This window comes from Elephantulus edwardii, unplaced genomic scaffold (genome assembly GCF_000299155.1).
Source record: "Elephantulus edwardii isolate Elephantulus edwardi_28Jun2011 unplaced genomic scaffold, EleEdw1.0 scaffold00049, whole genome shotgun sequence".
NCBI classification, from domain to species: domain Eukaryota; kingdom Metazoa; phylum Chordata; class Mammalia; order Macroscelidea; family Macroscelididae; genus Elephantulus; species Elephantulus edwardii.
This window is the reverse complement of record NW_006399799.1, coordinates 12,337,196-12,354,383: the sequence shown is the minus strand read 5'-3', so window position 1 is coordinate 12,354,383 and position 17,188 is coordinate 12,337,196. Positions and strand designations below refer to the sequence as shown.

The following is a 17,188-nucleotide window of genomic DNA, read 5'->3' as shown; positions in this document are numbered from 1 at the left end:
TTTCTTTCAAATCTGTAGAGCCATTGTTGTTCTTTGTAGTGTGACTTTGAGTCAAGTCTGACTCACAGAGAAAGATGTGGCTGTCGGCTTCTGTAAAGACTACAGTCTAGAAAAACCTGTGTGGATATTTTGTGTACAAAGAGAGGTAAGAGAGCATTCAGTCTTTTCCAAATGTATTTAAGCATTTTTGTGAAACATCTATTAGCATCTTACGTGCCTCATACATAGTTCATGAATTGCTGCTCAGTCATTTTACTCTGCCCTATCTTTACCGAGTAGAACTGCCCCATAGCTTTTGTTAGACATCAGACCTTGGAAACTCTGAAGTATCTTTGTTCCTCCAGATGTTCTTTCTGCTCTTGCAGGTTTCCATAATTATCTTTCAGGCTTGTGCATTGTTGTCTAGAATATTCAGTTCAAAACTCTAGGCACTACTGGAGACTGGAGCTCATTTCCTGACTGAACCTGAGACTGGCCCTTGCATATGTCCAGTACAGGACTTTTTTTTTAAGCATGTAGAGTGAAGGAACTATCTGAAAAACAAAAAAAAACTCGACTTACCCTTCTCCAAGAGTGATACACAGTGAAAGTCAAGCAAACAGTCCTTCCCTGCAATATTTATTAAGGAATTTACACATACACAGGAGAAAGGCAACCAGGAACTGATAGTTCCTGCAGAAGAATCTTTTAAGCAAAGTTTTCTTGTTTTAATTTTCAAGTGGGTGAACAATGACTGATAGGAAAGCTTCCCTGGTTCTGTCCGATTCACCTGGCCATAGGTAAGGAAACAGAACAGCCTAGGACACAGAGGCATGAAAGAGTGATTGGCAGGTTGGGAGAGGGGAAAGGAAAAAGAGAGCTCTAAATGAGACTGTATTTTTTTTAAGGATAAAAACTGGCAACAGTTTTAAGCTGTTGATAAATTAACTCCTCTCTGTTGTAAACCTAAAACTAAACAAACAAAAACACTGGGCAGATGGGGAGTGATTGGGAGGCAGAATACACACACATACACTCACACACACACAAAGTACATACTTTAAGCTCTGCATTCCCATTGAAGGAGCTGGCTCCCCAGCCATAGGGTCGTCTCCCTCTGAAAGTAGGGAGGAGTTGGGGAGGCAGGTGTTTTTGTGTGGGACCCTCATAAAGTCTTTGGTGCTGATAAAGGCTGAATGAAGAAGCAAGCCCTGAAGCCTCAGATGTAGAAAGCTACTCAGAACAAAGCAGAATGATACTTTCCCCCACCCTTATTAGAGGGGTCTTGGGATAGTGACCCCAGGGATAATGACAACCTGATCCAAGGCCAAAGGATTATTTAATTTGATTTCAGTACTTTCTTCATTTCCACAAATCATGGAAGCATGATGCCTCCCTCTTCAACTATAAATTTTAAAATTTAGAAATAGACTGTTGACACGTATAAAAGGAACTCTAAACCCTCACCTTCTTTACCTAAACACAATACTCACAGACTTCTCAGAGGCTGACGGGAGTTTTATGCTTAAGGGAAAGGTATTCAGTGGTGTGCACATTTCTCCTGCAGTTAAGTGCCTTCTGCCAACAATTTCTAAGGTGCCAGTGCCAGGAGACGGCTAAGGGCTGAGATTGGGGACAGAGGTCAGGGTGATTTGGGAGCATGGGCAACATAAAGCAACAGAGAGGTCTGCGTGTTTGGGAAGAGGCAGAGTTGGGCTGAATGCCGAACCCCAGATGATTATTGAGCGTTTTCTAAACCAAATAAACAGAGGCTGGGAGATGGGGTGGAGCGAAGAGGAGAAAGGGAGAGTGAGGTTGAGGAGAGTGACAGCCATACAGGTGTTTTGTTTTTTATTTCCACATCTGAGGACTGAGAGTCTGATTTGCTGCCTGTCCATTTCCGCCATTCATTGACTGTCCATAGTTCATCATGCCATTGGCTCCATAGAAGTTCATCCCAGCCATCTGCTGGGTCATCTGAAAGAAAAACAGGAGACTTTCAGACCAGGCTGTGGGCTTTCAGCCAATTAAAGAGTCCTTCTGTCTGTCGGGAGGAGGGGAAGGAAACAAAGAGAAACTTTGTTATAGTAAGTACAAAACTGTCCTGAAAGGAAGGTTGCAGAGTGGAGTATACTAGGGGTGGGGGTGGAGGTGGGTGCTGCAATGAAGGAATTTTTCTTTTACTTTTCAAAGACAAGAGTGAACTGGGGGTGGGCGGGGAGAAAAGTGCAACAATGAATGAATCGAAATCCAAAATCTCTGTAAATGTTCTTTAAAATTAATAAAAAAACCCAAAACAAACCTGTCCTGGATCAAATAGTAAGAGCATTTCAAGGGCATGGATAGGAGTTGACTCATAACTGACCACCAGCAGATTTTTAAGGGTTGCAAAACTTACGTGAGATTGTCCATTATTCTCTCACGGAGCACGAGAGCGCTCTTTTTTACTGTGTTTTAATAAATTTCTATGATGATTCTTTTTGTGATTCAAATTGTCCCATATTTCAGTATAAGCCTCTAGAGTTTGGCTCATATATTCATTTGACATGGTCCTGTGAGTTTTATATCACTTTATTATTTATATGAATAAAAATTCAATAATGAAAGTCAATTAACATTTCAACTCTGAAAGCTAGAAAAACAACAAAGTAAGCTAAAAGGAAATATATGGAAGAAAATATATAAATAAGAAAGTGTGACAAAACAGGAAAGTAAATGAATAAATACAAATCTTGATTTTTAAAAAAATTAATAAAATAGACAAACTATTAGCTGACCTGAGAAAAAAGGTGGAGATGAGCATAAACATAAAAAATAAGAACTGCTGAGGGAAGATAATCATGAAACATAATTTTTAAAAAAATATTAGACTAGTTGCCACAACTTTTGAGAAAGATATGAAAAGCTAGATGAAATGCATGTCGTATCATGTACTGCTGAGTAAAACTGACTCCTAGCCAACCCTTCAATGGGTTTTCAAAGGCAGTAATTGCGCAAGAGGACAGTGCCCACCTTTCTCCAGCTAAGCAGTTGGTGGTTTCAAACTGTATGCCTTTAAGATTGGCAACTCCTTACCTCTAAGCCACTAGAGTTTCCTAGATGAAATGCATAATCTATGTATATAAAGTTTTTCAAAATTGTCTTCGATAGAAACAAAAAAGTTTTGTTGCTCAAAAAACAAACAAACAAACAAAAAACCCCAACCAACAAGACAACAACACAAAACCAACAGGCTCACACATTCTACCAAGCCTTCAAAGATTCCTACCACATATTCTCACATAATAGAAAAACTATAAAAACACTCTAAAACAAGTGTAACATTGATATTTAACCTTTGTGAAGAACAGCATGCACATATCTGCCTGCTATCTCTTTGTTAATCCTTCATTTTCAGACTTTAAACCACTTTGCTTCCATGGTCTTCTGTGTCTAATATCAAATTAGCTCCAGGTGGCACAAACAGTTCATAGTAACCTGAAGAAGGTGGTACGTGCCACTTTATCATTTACAAATTAATTTGAGCATCTTTTTCTTTTATTAATAAGATTATGCTGAATGAACTAACTCAGTCCTATAAGGACAAATACTGTGTAAAACCATTATTGTAGAATGAGTATGAAGATCCAAGGCAGGGGGGAGGGTCGAAATAGAGGGGTGAGGATGGGGGAGTTGCACAATTTGATGGGTGGGCAGGGTGGAGGAAATGAGAAGGATCTTTTGTGAAAAACAATGTATTCAAACTTTGTAAATAAATCAGAATAAATTTTTTTAAAAAATAAGTTAAGCCTACTGCTATGAATAATACTTTTGGTCTCAACTCCATTATATTATATTTCACTATCTTCATTTTATATTTCTACACGATGTATTCTATTTTCTTTGAGTTTTAAAAGATAAATTATTTTCCTATTTAGAAAGGTTTTGTTCCAGGGGTCACCTTTAATGCTAACATTTTCAGTATCCTTGTTCTCTTTTTTCCTTACTCTAGCTCCTATTTGCTTTGTCTGTTTTTTACAGACAGATGAAGCTCCATTCTATCATTAAATCCAAGATGGGTGTGGAAATGTGTGCTTCAAGTCCCTTACTTTTTTGACCCTTCAAGGAGCCTGAGTTCTAATCTATCAGGTCTCACTCAGTCCTGTTTGTCAGTACGTCTCCACTCCATGGCAAGTCCTTCTCTCTCTGGAGGTGATTTACTCTGAGTTTTGTTACTTTAAGGTTCCCAGTTCTTTTCTTCTTTTCATAATCTCCTCTGAACTTTTTTGGTCCGATACTGGCTCTGTTGGGGCTGTGTGCTGTCAAGTCAGAAATGACTCATAGCTGACTATCCAGACTGTGTCCAGAGGCTGTAAATTGCACAGCAGGAGCAGCTGGTAGATTCCAACTGCATACCTTTGGGATGGCAGCACAAATGCTTACCATGAAGCCCCAGAGCTCCCTTCTGTTAGATTTAGGTGCTTACATGTTATGTAATTTGTAGTTTGTATAATTCTATCTACTAGATGTAGTTGTTGTGGGTTGTAAGTGATACTATTTGTTCTCATTTATTTGTAGAGGTTTTTTTCCTGTTTTTAAGGATGTGTGGAGAGATGCAGATTTAGGCAGCTCCGTTATTCTGCAGGTACCGAGAACTCCTCAGAAAGTGTGACTGACTTTAGAGGAAGCTTCTAAGAGTAAAAAACAAAGCAAACCTAAGAATGTTTCTTCTATCATTTCACCTACACTAAAGCAACTCAGAAGGATAAAGGAAAGGTACAAATGGTTTCAGAAGTGAGTCTTGAAGCAAGCTCAAACCTCTGACATGAGTAAAATGGGGTGGCTTACCTGAGTAAGGTTCCACTGCAGCTGCTGAGCTGGCTGGACTCCATACATAGCCTGGGGCATAGCTGCTATGCCTGTCATGTAGCCAGCCTGCTGGGTGGTCATCATTCCATTTGGCACGCCCATCATTGATGCCTGCATGCCACCCATATAGCCCGCAGGCATGGCCATTGGGGCAGCAACCATGCCAGAAGCTCCTGGTTGAGCTACCATGCCTACTGGTGGGGGCATCATGCTCCCCATAATGCTGTTAGGAGGTGTAACCCCAGGGAAGCTGGGGTAGGCTGTGGGATATGCCATCTGAGCAGGAGCCATGAACATTGCTGCCAAAAAACCATATATACAGATCTGTTAGAGATGAAAATACACAAATCAACCCAGTCCCTCACTGGCTACTCTTTTTCAGCTAAAATTTCTCAAACTACTCTTTTAGGTGACAAAGCTGCTAGACAGGTTCCCTATAGGATTTTCTGAGATCTGCCAGTAGATCATTGATCTAGCCACTACATTTTAGGATCCAGATATAGATCTTAGGTTGAATGTCACAGAAGTATTACAACAAGTCCTACAGAAGCTACCTCTGAGTTACACTAATATCTATCTGCTGACACTTTGAGGCCTCACAAGCAATGTCACATTCAGTCTTGTTTGAGGCATGATGTCCTGGCTTCCCAAGCAGCAGAAGTCTAAGACAACAAATCATTCCTGCATCTAAATCCTCATGTTCCTGTCTGCCATTCTCCTATGACTCTTCCCTCTGTGAGACCTACCTTGGGCAGGCATTTGAGGCGTCTGGGATCCATATAATGAAAGGATGGAGTCTTTAGAGAGCTGTTTCTTAGCTATTTCCTCTGATTTGCTCCCTGGCTCAGGAAACAGGTTAAGGTTTTCAGGAACAGAGCCGGCACTCCCTGCAGTTGGCATGGATCCTACAACCTTGGGGGAAAGAAGGCAGTGGGGGACATTGGCATAGTCCTCATGGGATCTCACTAGGATCTCTCTTGCCTTTCTGTGGTGCTAAATTTGCAATAAAAATTCATGGCTCAGATTAATAGAGTCCTGACATTTTAATCATCCAAATATCGAAAATCACTTAAAGGTAAGACAACAAAGCGCTGCTACTTAAACACCGATACAGTCCATTGCCCTTTTAAAAAAAGCAATGTGATTTGGTGCAAAACCAAAATAAAATCCCATAAATGATGCAGCCAGAGAGAACTGAGTTTAAATACTAGAACAATATTTTTTTAGTTGTATGACCATAGGCTACCCCCATAACTTTACAGAACCCATGTTTCCCCATCTGTAAAATATCCAATTTATAGGGTTGTGGTGAGAATTTGAAATAATAAGTATGTTTCAATATTGTATTATATGCCTGTAAGATATTGTGTTAGACACTGGGAGCCATGGAGACTTAGTCCATAAGAAGCTGCACTGTTAACCCAAAGGCTGCACCTCTCTGGCGTTCTGAATCCATCAGTTGCTCTGAGGGAAAATGATGTTGGGCAGTATCCTCTATGCGCTTTACAGCCTCAGAAACCCAACAAACAGCTAAGCGCTGCTTCCAACTCAACAGCAATGAGTGAGTGTTACAGATATATATTAAACTCATGCCTTTGAATTGTGGTACTGAATCAAAGAATCAATGCCTTGAACTGTGGTGCTGGTGAGGAATACCAGATAGTTTCATGGATTGCCAAAAGACAAACGAGTCTTTCTTAAAGAAGGTGCAACCAGAGTTCTTCTTAGAGGCAAGGATGGTGACAGTTCATCTCACATATTTCAGGCATGCTGTCAGGAGGGGCCAGTTCTTGGAAAAAGATGTGATGCTGGGGAAGGTAGAGGATCAGAAAAAGAAAGGAAGCTCTTCAACAAGATGGACTGACACAGTGATGGGAACAATGGTGAGGTGGTGAGGGTGGAGAAGGACAGGGTATTGTTTGAATCTGTTATTCAGAGGGTCACTATGAGTCATAGCTGACCTCGACAGCACATAACAATATACACACACAGAGAGAGAGAGAGACAGATATGAATGGATGTGTGTACACATCACTCACTCACTCATATCCATTGAGTAAAAACTGACTCATAGCTACCCTCCCGTGGGTTTTCAGAATCTGTAAATCACACCTTTCTCCTGCAGAGCAGCTAGTGGATTTGAATCGTCCACCTGTGGGTTGGATCCACTACCTCTTAGGATACTAAACCTCCCTCTCTGTGTGTATCTCATCTGTGTGTAGTATACCTTCTAATTTTTAAGTGAATTCTGTCTTATAATTTGAAATACCAAATAACATAAAAAACCCCAACACCTAGTATTATGCCTGATAGAAAGCAGCCATTACATAAGTGATAGCCATAAAAAGTTTCAAATCTTTCACATCTACAGACTCTCTGGCAGAAACTCAGGTTGAGAGGAGCTTCTCCTAAAAATAGGAACCTTCATCATCAGCCCATTCAAAGGGTCCACCTACTTTGTTCAGGAGACAAAATGGAATAAGCATTCATACTAAACTGTGACTGAGATGAGAGAGTAAATGGAAGACTGAAAAAACCCAATGCCCATTCCACCAAGGAAGCATGACGTGGCTCCACCATTAAATGGCTAAAATCACACTTTCTAAAGTTTTCCTTGAAAATCCACATGACTCACCTTCCTGGAAATGGAAGAAGAAGGGGATGGAACGGAGGCCAAAAGATCTAAATCCTTCTCTAAGGTATTGCTGGTCTTACTATTTGCAATGGAGCAGGCCACAGGAGCATCTGAAAAGAAAGAGAAATGTGTGACTGCTCATTAAAAATATGATTTATTTCTATACTAGAGAAAAAAGCAGAAAGAGAAGGTCTCTTATGTTCCATTGTGTACCTAGAAGTCTAGACTTCTGGAAAAATCTAGCTGAGCTGAGGTTCCTCCAAAGGGGTCTCAGCTCACATTGCCCAGAGCGCTGTGTGGGAAGCCTAGAGCTCTGCTCAGAAGCAGCAGAAACACAGAGCTGACAGGTACATCAGTGCCACGGCATGGCCAGGGGCTGGCTGGCTCCTTTCTGGCTACCTGGGAGACAAAGTTGTGTGGAAGTCACTTTCAGAGAGAAATGAGAGGTTCAGAAATTAGGAGCCTAATTGCCAATAATGTAAATCAGCAGAACTGGATTGTGACTGTATAATCAGTCAACACTGAGTAAGAGGCAGAATCTCTAGTCCTGGGTTTCAAAAGTTTGGAGAAAAATGACTATGAGGTAACAGGCTAGCCCAGAAACAGATCACACATGAAAAAACAAAATGAGTAAGAAACAGAGGTAAAGGACAGGGACGTGGCACAGGGCTCACAAGTTAAATGCAAATTGTTGCCATTTATTGAGGGTTCTTAGTATGTTCTAGGCACTGAGCTAAGAGCATTAGAGGTATTCTTGCATTTAATTATTCCAATTACATACTGGAAGTAGATGATGATGATGATGATGATTATCTTCAGGGTATAGATCATGAAAGTGATGCTTAGGAGGTTGAGAGAGCTAAATTGGTGTGACATATAAAGTACGTAGTTTAGGGGCTTAACTACTATACTATAGTGTCATCTACAGAGTAAGTAGTTAAGGATCCTAACCACTATAATATAGTGTCACTCTTACAAGTATTACAGAGTGACATCCTCAGAGCAACTGCTTAAATGTAAAATATACAAGAAGAATGTAAGAGAACAATCTAAATAAGGAAGACACACATGGAAGAATTCATTCAATTTTTATCTATCTTCGCAGAATCTCTGAGACGTCACTGTAATTTGTAAAATATGGAAACTGAGAAGTCGAACTCTTACCAAGGCCCAACAAATCCATGACAGGAGCTGCGGATTTTGGGGAGCTTTTCCGAGGTAGCTGTGCATCTTCTTTTTTCTGTGGCTAAGGGGAAATGTGTTAGACAAAGAAATAAGTGGGATTTTGAACTTTTTCTCTCTGAAGCCATGTCCCACTGTTGCTGTTATCCAAAGAGAGCTAACCAAGAAGCAAAACTCGTGTTCACTGAAAGGTGAGAGAATCAAGTCAGGAGGCGTGAGTGCATAAACCAAACTAAAGTGAAATGCAAAGCTATCAAGTGTGTGTTTGGCTTTCTGAAGAGACAATTCTTTATGAAAACAAGACAACACAGATCAGTGGAGCCAATAGAAATAGCATCTTCTGATTCCAAGAAAAACCAAGAACAAAGATAGGTACATCAACTAAGTCGAGAGCCAACAAATTCCCAACAGCTAAAAAACCATTTTACTTTCACACCAAAAGGGACATTAGTTTAACTATTACCTAATGTACACTGCCAATATGCTAATGACTGTGCTCTGCGTAAAATGTGATTCAGATTGGCAGAAGACTCTCCTTGAGCAAGACAAAAAGTCCTCCCTCTGAAGACTCCAAGCTCTTACATAAGAATATCTACTACTACTACAGGCCCAATATCTCCTGTGAAAAAAGAAAGGTGTCCACTTCAACATGACAAAGAAAGAAAACAAGAAAGGATCACGTAAAATAGATCAGTGAGGCCTGGCTTCTGGACTGTTCTTAACTGCAAAAGGAATATGAAGTACAATAGGTCTAACACAAAGACTAATGTGGGGGGGGGGTACCCTCTTCTCAGAAGGTGTCATACAATCTCCGCATGGTGGTGGGGAATGTGTCTGTTGCTTAGAAGGCACAGATGCCATTTCAGAGCTCCCACCTGGCTCCAAAGAGAAGTGTCACAGAACAGATTAAACAGTAGCAAAGCAATGGGAAAGGAGGAATGGCAGCAGGCAATTTGGTCTAAATGTAGAACCCTTTAATATCAGGTAAATGGTGGAATATGCTATAACTCCTTCCTACCCTCCCACCCCCACCCAAGGCCTCCTACCAAATATATAAACATACCTGAGGCCATCCACAAAATCAAATATTTTCTTACTTACCATTTTCACCTTTTCAAATACAACAGGTTCCATTTTTTTCTCTGGAGCTGGTTCACTCCCTCTTTTCCACTTGTCATCTTTTTCTTTCTATTAACAGTTGAACAAAACAAGACCAGGTCCCTTGGTGACTAAATGTTCCAATAACTGATAATTCCAAGTACCCAAACAGATACCACAACTGCCTAATGATTCTGATGTGAGATTCTCATGATCTGGTGGTGGTGGCAGGGTCGGCGTGAGAGCTCCTGGTGTGGCAGTGTGAGAACTGGCCTCTTCCATATTAGCCTCAATGCTGTCAGAGGCAGGGCCCACCATCTAAACCAACCCAGGATTACCCTGCCTCCAGGTTCTGTTTAATCCACTTTTGATATTTTCAGTCCAGTTTATCTACAGAAGCTAAGAAGTTTCACTGGCTTGCTGCCCACTGGTGCCCCAACTTAACATGTTTATGGTGTGAGGGGTCTCCCTTCATCTTGTTCGACCAGTGATTTAGTTCGTATTCATAATATTATAAATTCAGTCATGCTGTTCTTAGGTAGTGTTGAGACCGCTCTGACCCACAGTGACTGTACATACAACAGAATGAAACCCGCCTGAGCCTGCACTGTCCTTACTCTCTTTGCTGGGCATATGCCCTCTCAATTCTCACCTTAATTTTTAAAAAGTAGAAATTAAATTTCAAATCCTTTTGTAAAACTCAGAGGAATAAGGTAAAAATATAGTGAAAGGATGAAAGTATCCTTTTAAGGGTGTCCTGCATGAGTCACCTGTATAAGGCCAAAAAGTACACAAACTAGGAGTCTCAGTTTTGGTTTCTTTCAGAGACAGTTTCATAATGCTTTTCACAAATTATAACATGACTAGCACATTTTTTTACTAGTCAAATTTTTAATATCAATAAACACTGAAATTCAAAACAGAACCACAAAGTAAACTTCAAATACAAATAGAGGTACATAAAAAGAAGTAAAACATACACAGTACCAAAAGTTCAGCCTTGCTAGTAACCACAAAATAGAAATGAAAATGCAATTTTGGAGGGGAAATAGATTTAAATAACAACAATAGTCAATGTTGACAGGGAGTTCTGGTAGCCTTGTGGTAAGAAGTTGCGCTGCAATCACAAAGGCATGTGGTTCAAATCCACCAACTTTTCTGAGGGAGAAGGATGGGCAATCTCCTCCTGTGGGATTTAATGTCTCTGAAAAACTGCTGGAGGGTCAGCTATGAGTTTGTTCTGACTCAATGGTACATAACAAACAATAAAAGTATTTTTAAAGTCTTAAGAATATTGAGTGAAAAATGCAAAATAGCTTTTAGATTAACAGGACGTATTTCCTTCCTAAGTGAAAACAGACAGTTAATTAAAAAAAGCTTGTCTTGTGGGTATGGTTTCCCTCCTCACTCACTGCCATTGACCTACCATTGGTTTCTGATGCTGTACATTAAAGGGGAAGAGACTGCCTATTTTGCCACCCCCCGGCCCCACCTGGAGTCACTGGTGTATTTGAACCTGCAAAGAAGATCAGCCTTTGGATTAGCAGTGAAACTCTCCACAGACCACACCACTGGCTCCTGATGGTCTATTACAAGTGTAAGTATGAAAGAATACCCGAAGGACTGTGCTTCTATAGAGCAACTTTCCCTTTGTCCCCCATCTTCTGGATTACTTCAGATACTCACCTTTATCATGAAGGCCACATTTTCCAACTATCAACCCTTTGTCTGATAGCTTAATAATTATTTACTAGTTATCTTTCAATTGGCATTAGTCAGGCCCGCTTTCTTCTTCCAGAAACTATGTGGTATTTCCTCCCATATATTTCACTTGTCCACTTTAGCATAAACTTTAATTCAGATTCTAACCATATAAATAGGATGGAAAGTGTAACTGACAACCAGAAAGAACCATTTGAAGACATTCTTGGAACAAGGGTTCTATTAGCAATCCATGAAAACATTGGAGAGAGGCTAAGTAATTTTAGAAATATAGTAGGATCAAACTGAAGAAATCTTGGTGACTTCATCTAATTTTGTCAACTTTATTTACAGAAGCAAACAAAGATATACATGTATGCAATATGCACATACCTTATACATAGATCTTAGTCTATTCAATCTAGTATATTGGAACAGTGACCACCAATATCATCAAAATAGAGATCTAAAGTTTTCCCTGCCTATCCTGAGTCAAAACTTTGTTCCATACATTGTGTGGCTTTGATTTAACAACTGATTATTTTTACTTTGGTAAATCTAGGTGGCCTAGTATTAAGAAGCTGTGCTGCAATCTCAAAGGCAAGTGGTTCGAATCCACCAGCTGTTCTGTGGCACAAGGATGAGCAATCTCCTCCTGTGTGACTTACTGCCTCTGAAAACCCCGTGGAGGGTCAGCCATGGGTTCCAAGTTGCCAGCACACAACCACATTTTCTACTTTTTTAATTTTTGAATGACTTTTAGTAATTTGGTTGCTGTTCTTCAACATTATCCCTACCTTGATTTAGTAGTAAGGAAAATTTTGTTATAAACAAAACTTGAAAGATTTACAACCAACCCTAAAGGCATTGATGTCCAGACTTCGGTCCATATATTTCTTCTTTTCATATTTGTCTCGGATAAATCCTTCAACGGCACTGCAAAAATCTTATTAAGGATGAATCAAACATGTCTTGGCAAAAGTGCGGATTAGAAGGGTCCTTTTATACAGCCCTTGGAGCTTCATTCTCCCTCCTTCTCTCTTGGTTTCCCATATGGTTTATATCTCTTCATGTGCCATTTCTCCTCATCAAAACCTTGGAGTGGTTCTTTTATGATTACTGCAGGGAAATCACCATTTCCTAGGATTTTCTATTACATAGAGTAAGCGCATTAAGGGATTAATCTTAATATTGGGGTTAGAGATAACTGTGGTTGTTCTAGAACATGACTGAAATTACCTGCTTTAAAGTCTTTAGGTTAAAGACCTCCAACAAAGGCACCTAAGAGCATGAAAGACACCATCCCCAGACTCTGACGTGTGGGTATCCTGCACAGCTCCCAGATCTAAATTTTAATAGGTTCTACCTGCACTCATCAAAAACAAAACTCTGGTAAGATTATCTAAACCACATTTTGAGAAACTGCCTTCCTTGAAAAGGTTGGTTTTGTCTGCTGTGTACCATCTTATACTGAGGGGGTAGGGGAAGTGAGTTATTGATAAGCTAGCCAATAATTGTTAATTCTTTCACACAGGACATAAGGGCAATAAAAAGGCATGGCAGTTTTGCTGATTGCTGGGCTCAACAGAGCACAGTAAGCTATTCTTTTCATGAAACAATAGTTTCAGAGAAACAAAAACTATTGGAGATGTCACTTTCTAGAAGAATTCACAGTGAAATCACTGCAGTCTTTAATTCCTCAGTGGCATGACATGGTACTTGTGACATATCTATGCTTTTTGTGTATCTAGCTTACAGGAGAGGGAAAAAACATAAGAGCTTTAGCTAATTCACGTAGAGATAGCCCCGTCAGATCACAGGCCTCATGTCTTGTGAGACCCAACAGTGCCACCAAAATACCACCCAGCTTTTGAGATTGCTCCAGAAAAGATACGGGTCTATCTGAGGTCGTCGGAAGGTCTCGGGAAGGTAGGCTTCATAAAGTCGGTTTGCTTTTCCATTCCCCATCTCTTGCATGCACTGCAGTCAAAGAAAGTGTGGAAAAAGGAAGTGTCAGTTCAGGAAAGAAATGAAAAATTCTCACCAAATCCTACCATTTTACAGATGAAGAACCATTCTAGAGAGTGGCAGAACGGAGTTTTAAACCTGTGCATTTTTATCTCTAATCACGATTCTCTCTACTTTGACAGGAGTAACCAACTACTTCCCTCCACAGCTGTCTTTTCTCACTCCCCTTCATCGGCCCTTTGTATTGACATGTTTGCCTGCCAAGACTGTTTAATTCAATAATCGTGCAAAGTCTTATTTGGAAATCAGAGACATTAAACTACCAATGAAATAATCTAAAAAAAAAAACAACCACCCAATCTATTGGCCAGTGATAATCATTATTACCATTTTGAGTTTACACTATTAGTTAATCTATTTGGCTTTACTGGCAATAAATGTGGTTTTTAAATTTAGAATACAATAAGAAACCCTTGCAATGGAATCAAGTCCAACTCATGATAAGCATAATGTGTAGCAGTAGAGAACTGCTCCACAGGGCTTCTTGGTGGTAGTCTGTATGGAAGCAGTTCACCAGGTCTTTCACTGGTGGAGACCCTGAGTAAGTGCACACTGCCAGTCTTTAGGCTAACATTCAGTAAAGCCTTTTAGACTCATGAGGAGGAAACCTCAAGGTCTTTTGAAATCTTCAAATTCTTAAAAACCTCATGGTGTGTGAATTCCTTTATAAAATAAAGTATAATTGAAAAAGAAAACTCACCTCTTTAGATCTTTACTAAATCTATAAATGCAGTCCAAAGTAATTGTTAAGTCATTTTATGGCTAAAAAGAACATCTTTCCATCACCAAGATTAGCAGTTGGCTTTCTTTGGCATTCCTTTTCCTCCCCAAAAGAGAAAAGTTGGGATTTTTTCTTTTAAAAATTTCATGAGCACCCAGTGAGCTGACACACAGACGTGAACCTCGAGAAGCTTGAGTTTATTTACCTCTATTAAAGGTATTCTTCCATTAAAAAAAAAATCACAGCAGGAATAAAACAGAGAACAATGAAGCTGCAAGATCTTAGGACAGCTGAACTAGCTCATTAGTTTAAGTGACTTGCCCCCAGTCCAGCAAACTAACAATAAATAAGGTTCATATATGCATTTTTAACAATAAAATATTAAAGAGTCTACGATGTGTATTTGCATGTGCATATCTAAAAGTGTTAAATCTGTAAATATTATGAGTCTTAGAAAAGAACCCAAAGATACTCCTTAATATCTTCATGTACTCATAGGATACTACAATGTATATTATTTCGAAGGAGGTAAACTAGGCCAAATAACTTTCATTCTAAGTAAGAAAGATTTAAAAGTTTTCTATTAAGAAATGACAATTTAAGCATTTCTTAATATAAGTATTCAACAGCTAAATAATCCTTTCTCCTCACCTTTGTCCCCAGCTGGACAGAAGTTCACTGGGAACTGCTCTGGCATGGAGCAGGAGCTGACTCTTGGGATGTAAACGTACCTGAATCTGTTCTTGAGTCCATTGGTCCAGGTTAACGGATTTTACCCTGGATATGTGCACTCCCAGATTCCTATGGATTCCAGCACATCGAATGCAGATGAAAACACCAATGTTCCAAGAGGCCCATCGTGGTCCTGTGAAGATCACGAACAGGGCTATAAAATATTTATAAATGACAACAACAATATTCTACCTCCTCCAAGCTGTCCTATTACCCTCTCAACCTGCATGGTAGCAAGAAGCACCAAAGGATAGGATTATCATGCAACAATTCTGCTAGAACATAAATGAAAACTTTTCTGCCACATTTATTTGCTTTGTTTGTTCCTCCATTAGCCGCTTTTAAAATTTTTCATTTTTTAAGTGTCAAAGTCACAGTTTCTATTACATTCACATAGTGTACAACCAACACCACTAATTTCAGAACATTTTTATCAACCAAGAAAGAAATTTTGTACCTATTAGCAAACCCTCTCCATCTCCCTCCTCCCAGTGCTCCCAGTTCCTGGTAACCACGTAAATTTGTCTGATTTGGGTATTTCACTTAAAAGGAATCATACAACATGTGGACTTCTGTATATATGAATCAGTTTCCATTGTGCCTGACAATTCGAGCATTGAAGCCGAAATGTTATTATATCCTATTACTCATATAAAGAAAAACCCAAGAGAGTAGTGCAAAACTACGTCCTACTTGTTGCATTTTACCTGGAGACTAACCTCCACCCTAAGCAACTTTTCAATGGTAGTGGCCTGGATTCAGTTTTCCTCCTAGGAAAAAAGATACAGCCATGCCACACTAGCCTAAGGCTCAAATGAAATGTAAAACTTTGTTTATCCTCCCTTCTCCAACCCAACCCTATAAAATATGCATCCAGATTAACTTAATAGGATCCCTTCTCCTTGGGCTGTGTCCTTACTTTACCCAACCTCCCACTTACCTAGATTCAAGACGGTTAAATAAAGAAGATGTCCACTGCAAAACCAAAACCAACCTACTTATGTATTTCACAAAAAAAACCCAAAAACCTGTTATAAAATCTCCCATCCCAATTTTGTTCATCCTAAGGATAATTCTGAATAGTATTAAACTCTTCATAATTCTTAGAATGGAAAAAAGTGACTTACTAAAAATCTGAAATATTTCCATCTCTAGCATTCCACAGTTGTGCTTGTGTACCCTCAAGTCAGAACCAACAACAGCTGACCCTTCAGCAGGTTTTCAGAGGCTATGAATCACACAGGAGGAGACGGCCCATCTTTCTCCCAAAGAGCAGCTGGTGGAGTCAGACCACATACCTTTGTGTTGACAGCACAATTCCTTACCACAAAGCCACCTGAGGTCATGGCAGCATTCCATTATGCAGATATTTAACCACATAAAATAAACAGGATGTCAAGGTAAAGACTGCAACAAAGAGATAAAAATATCTGCACTGGTTTTTCTACAGAGATAAAGAAGACCTGTGCTTGGAACAACAAAGAGCATAAGACTTAACTTCTACAGAACATCCAGGCTACTGGTAGCCTGAGGTTTGGACAGCTATGGTATCCTAGTGTGTTGGGAGATGCACTCAAAGGTCATGCCTCTTTGGTAATCTGAATTCACCAGCAGGTCCTTGGGAGGAAGATGAACAATGTCCTTCCGTGCTATTTACAGCCTCAGAACCTTAATGACCATGAATTATTAAGAGAGGATTTCATAGAAATTTTAAAGAAAGAATGCTAGAGTTGTGTTCTCATGTGTGGAAATGCGAGTTCACAGTTATTATTAGTGAAAACATAATTATTCTTTACAAAATTATCACTCAGTCTGTGACAATAATATAGCCAAACACCAAATTGAATTCATTGCCATCGAGCTGAAATCCTCCTTACAACCACCAGGTGGTGCTCTCTACCTGAAATTTTATCCCAATACCTTACAGCTACTATCTTGACAAGCTGAGATTTTCTTTTTAAAAAAGATACCAGCCAAAACAACATGAGATATCATCTCACCCCACTCAGAATAGCAAAATTTAACAGAACAGTAAGTAACAAATGCTGGCGAGGTTGTGGAGAAACTGGAACCCTGATTCACTGTTGGTGGGAATGTAAAATGGTGCAACCACTGTGGAAGGCGGTATGGCGCTTTCTCAAAAAGTTGCAAATAGAGATACCATTTGACCCAGCAATTCCACTACTGGGAATATATCCCAAAGAGACCATAACTGACATCCAAGCAGATATATGCACACCCATGTTTATCGCAGCTCTGTTCAC

At 39.7% G+C, this 17,188-nt stretch overlaps 1 protein-coding gene across 1 annotated transcript in view; it reads right to left on the bottom strand.

Annotated features, from left to right (window-relative positions):
• Positions 1–601: 601 nt before the first annotated feature.
• Positions 602–17,188, bottom strand: part of SMAP2 (small ArfGAP2) — a 71,405-nt gene continuing 54,818 nt past the window's right edge. The window contains exons 2-10 of the mRNA XM_006886507.1: positions 14,924–15,057; positions 13,338–13,423; positions 12,301–12,379; positions 9,746–9,832; positions 8,627–8,708; positions 7,463–7,572; positions 5,574–5,739; positions 4,807–5,126; positions 602–1,956 (exon numbers count right to left, since the gene is read on the bottom strand). Of these exons, the coding sequence (XP_006886569.1) occupies positions 1,831–1,956; positions 4,807–5,126; positions 5,574–5,739; positions 7,463–7,572; positions 8,627–8,708; positions 9,746–9,832; positions 12,301–12,379; positions 13,338–13,423; positions 14,924–15,057 (1,190 nt within the window). The 3' untranslated portion in view covers positions 602–1,830. The remainder of the gene's footprint in view (positions 1,957–4,806; positions 5,127–5,573; positions 5,740–7,462; positions 7,573–8,626; positions 8,709–9,745; positions 9,833–12,300; positions 12,380–13,337; positions 13,424–14,923; positions 15,058–17,188) is intronic.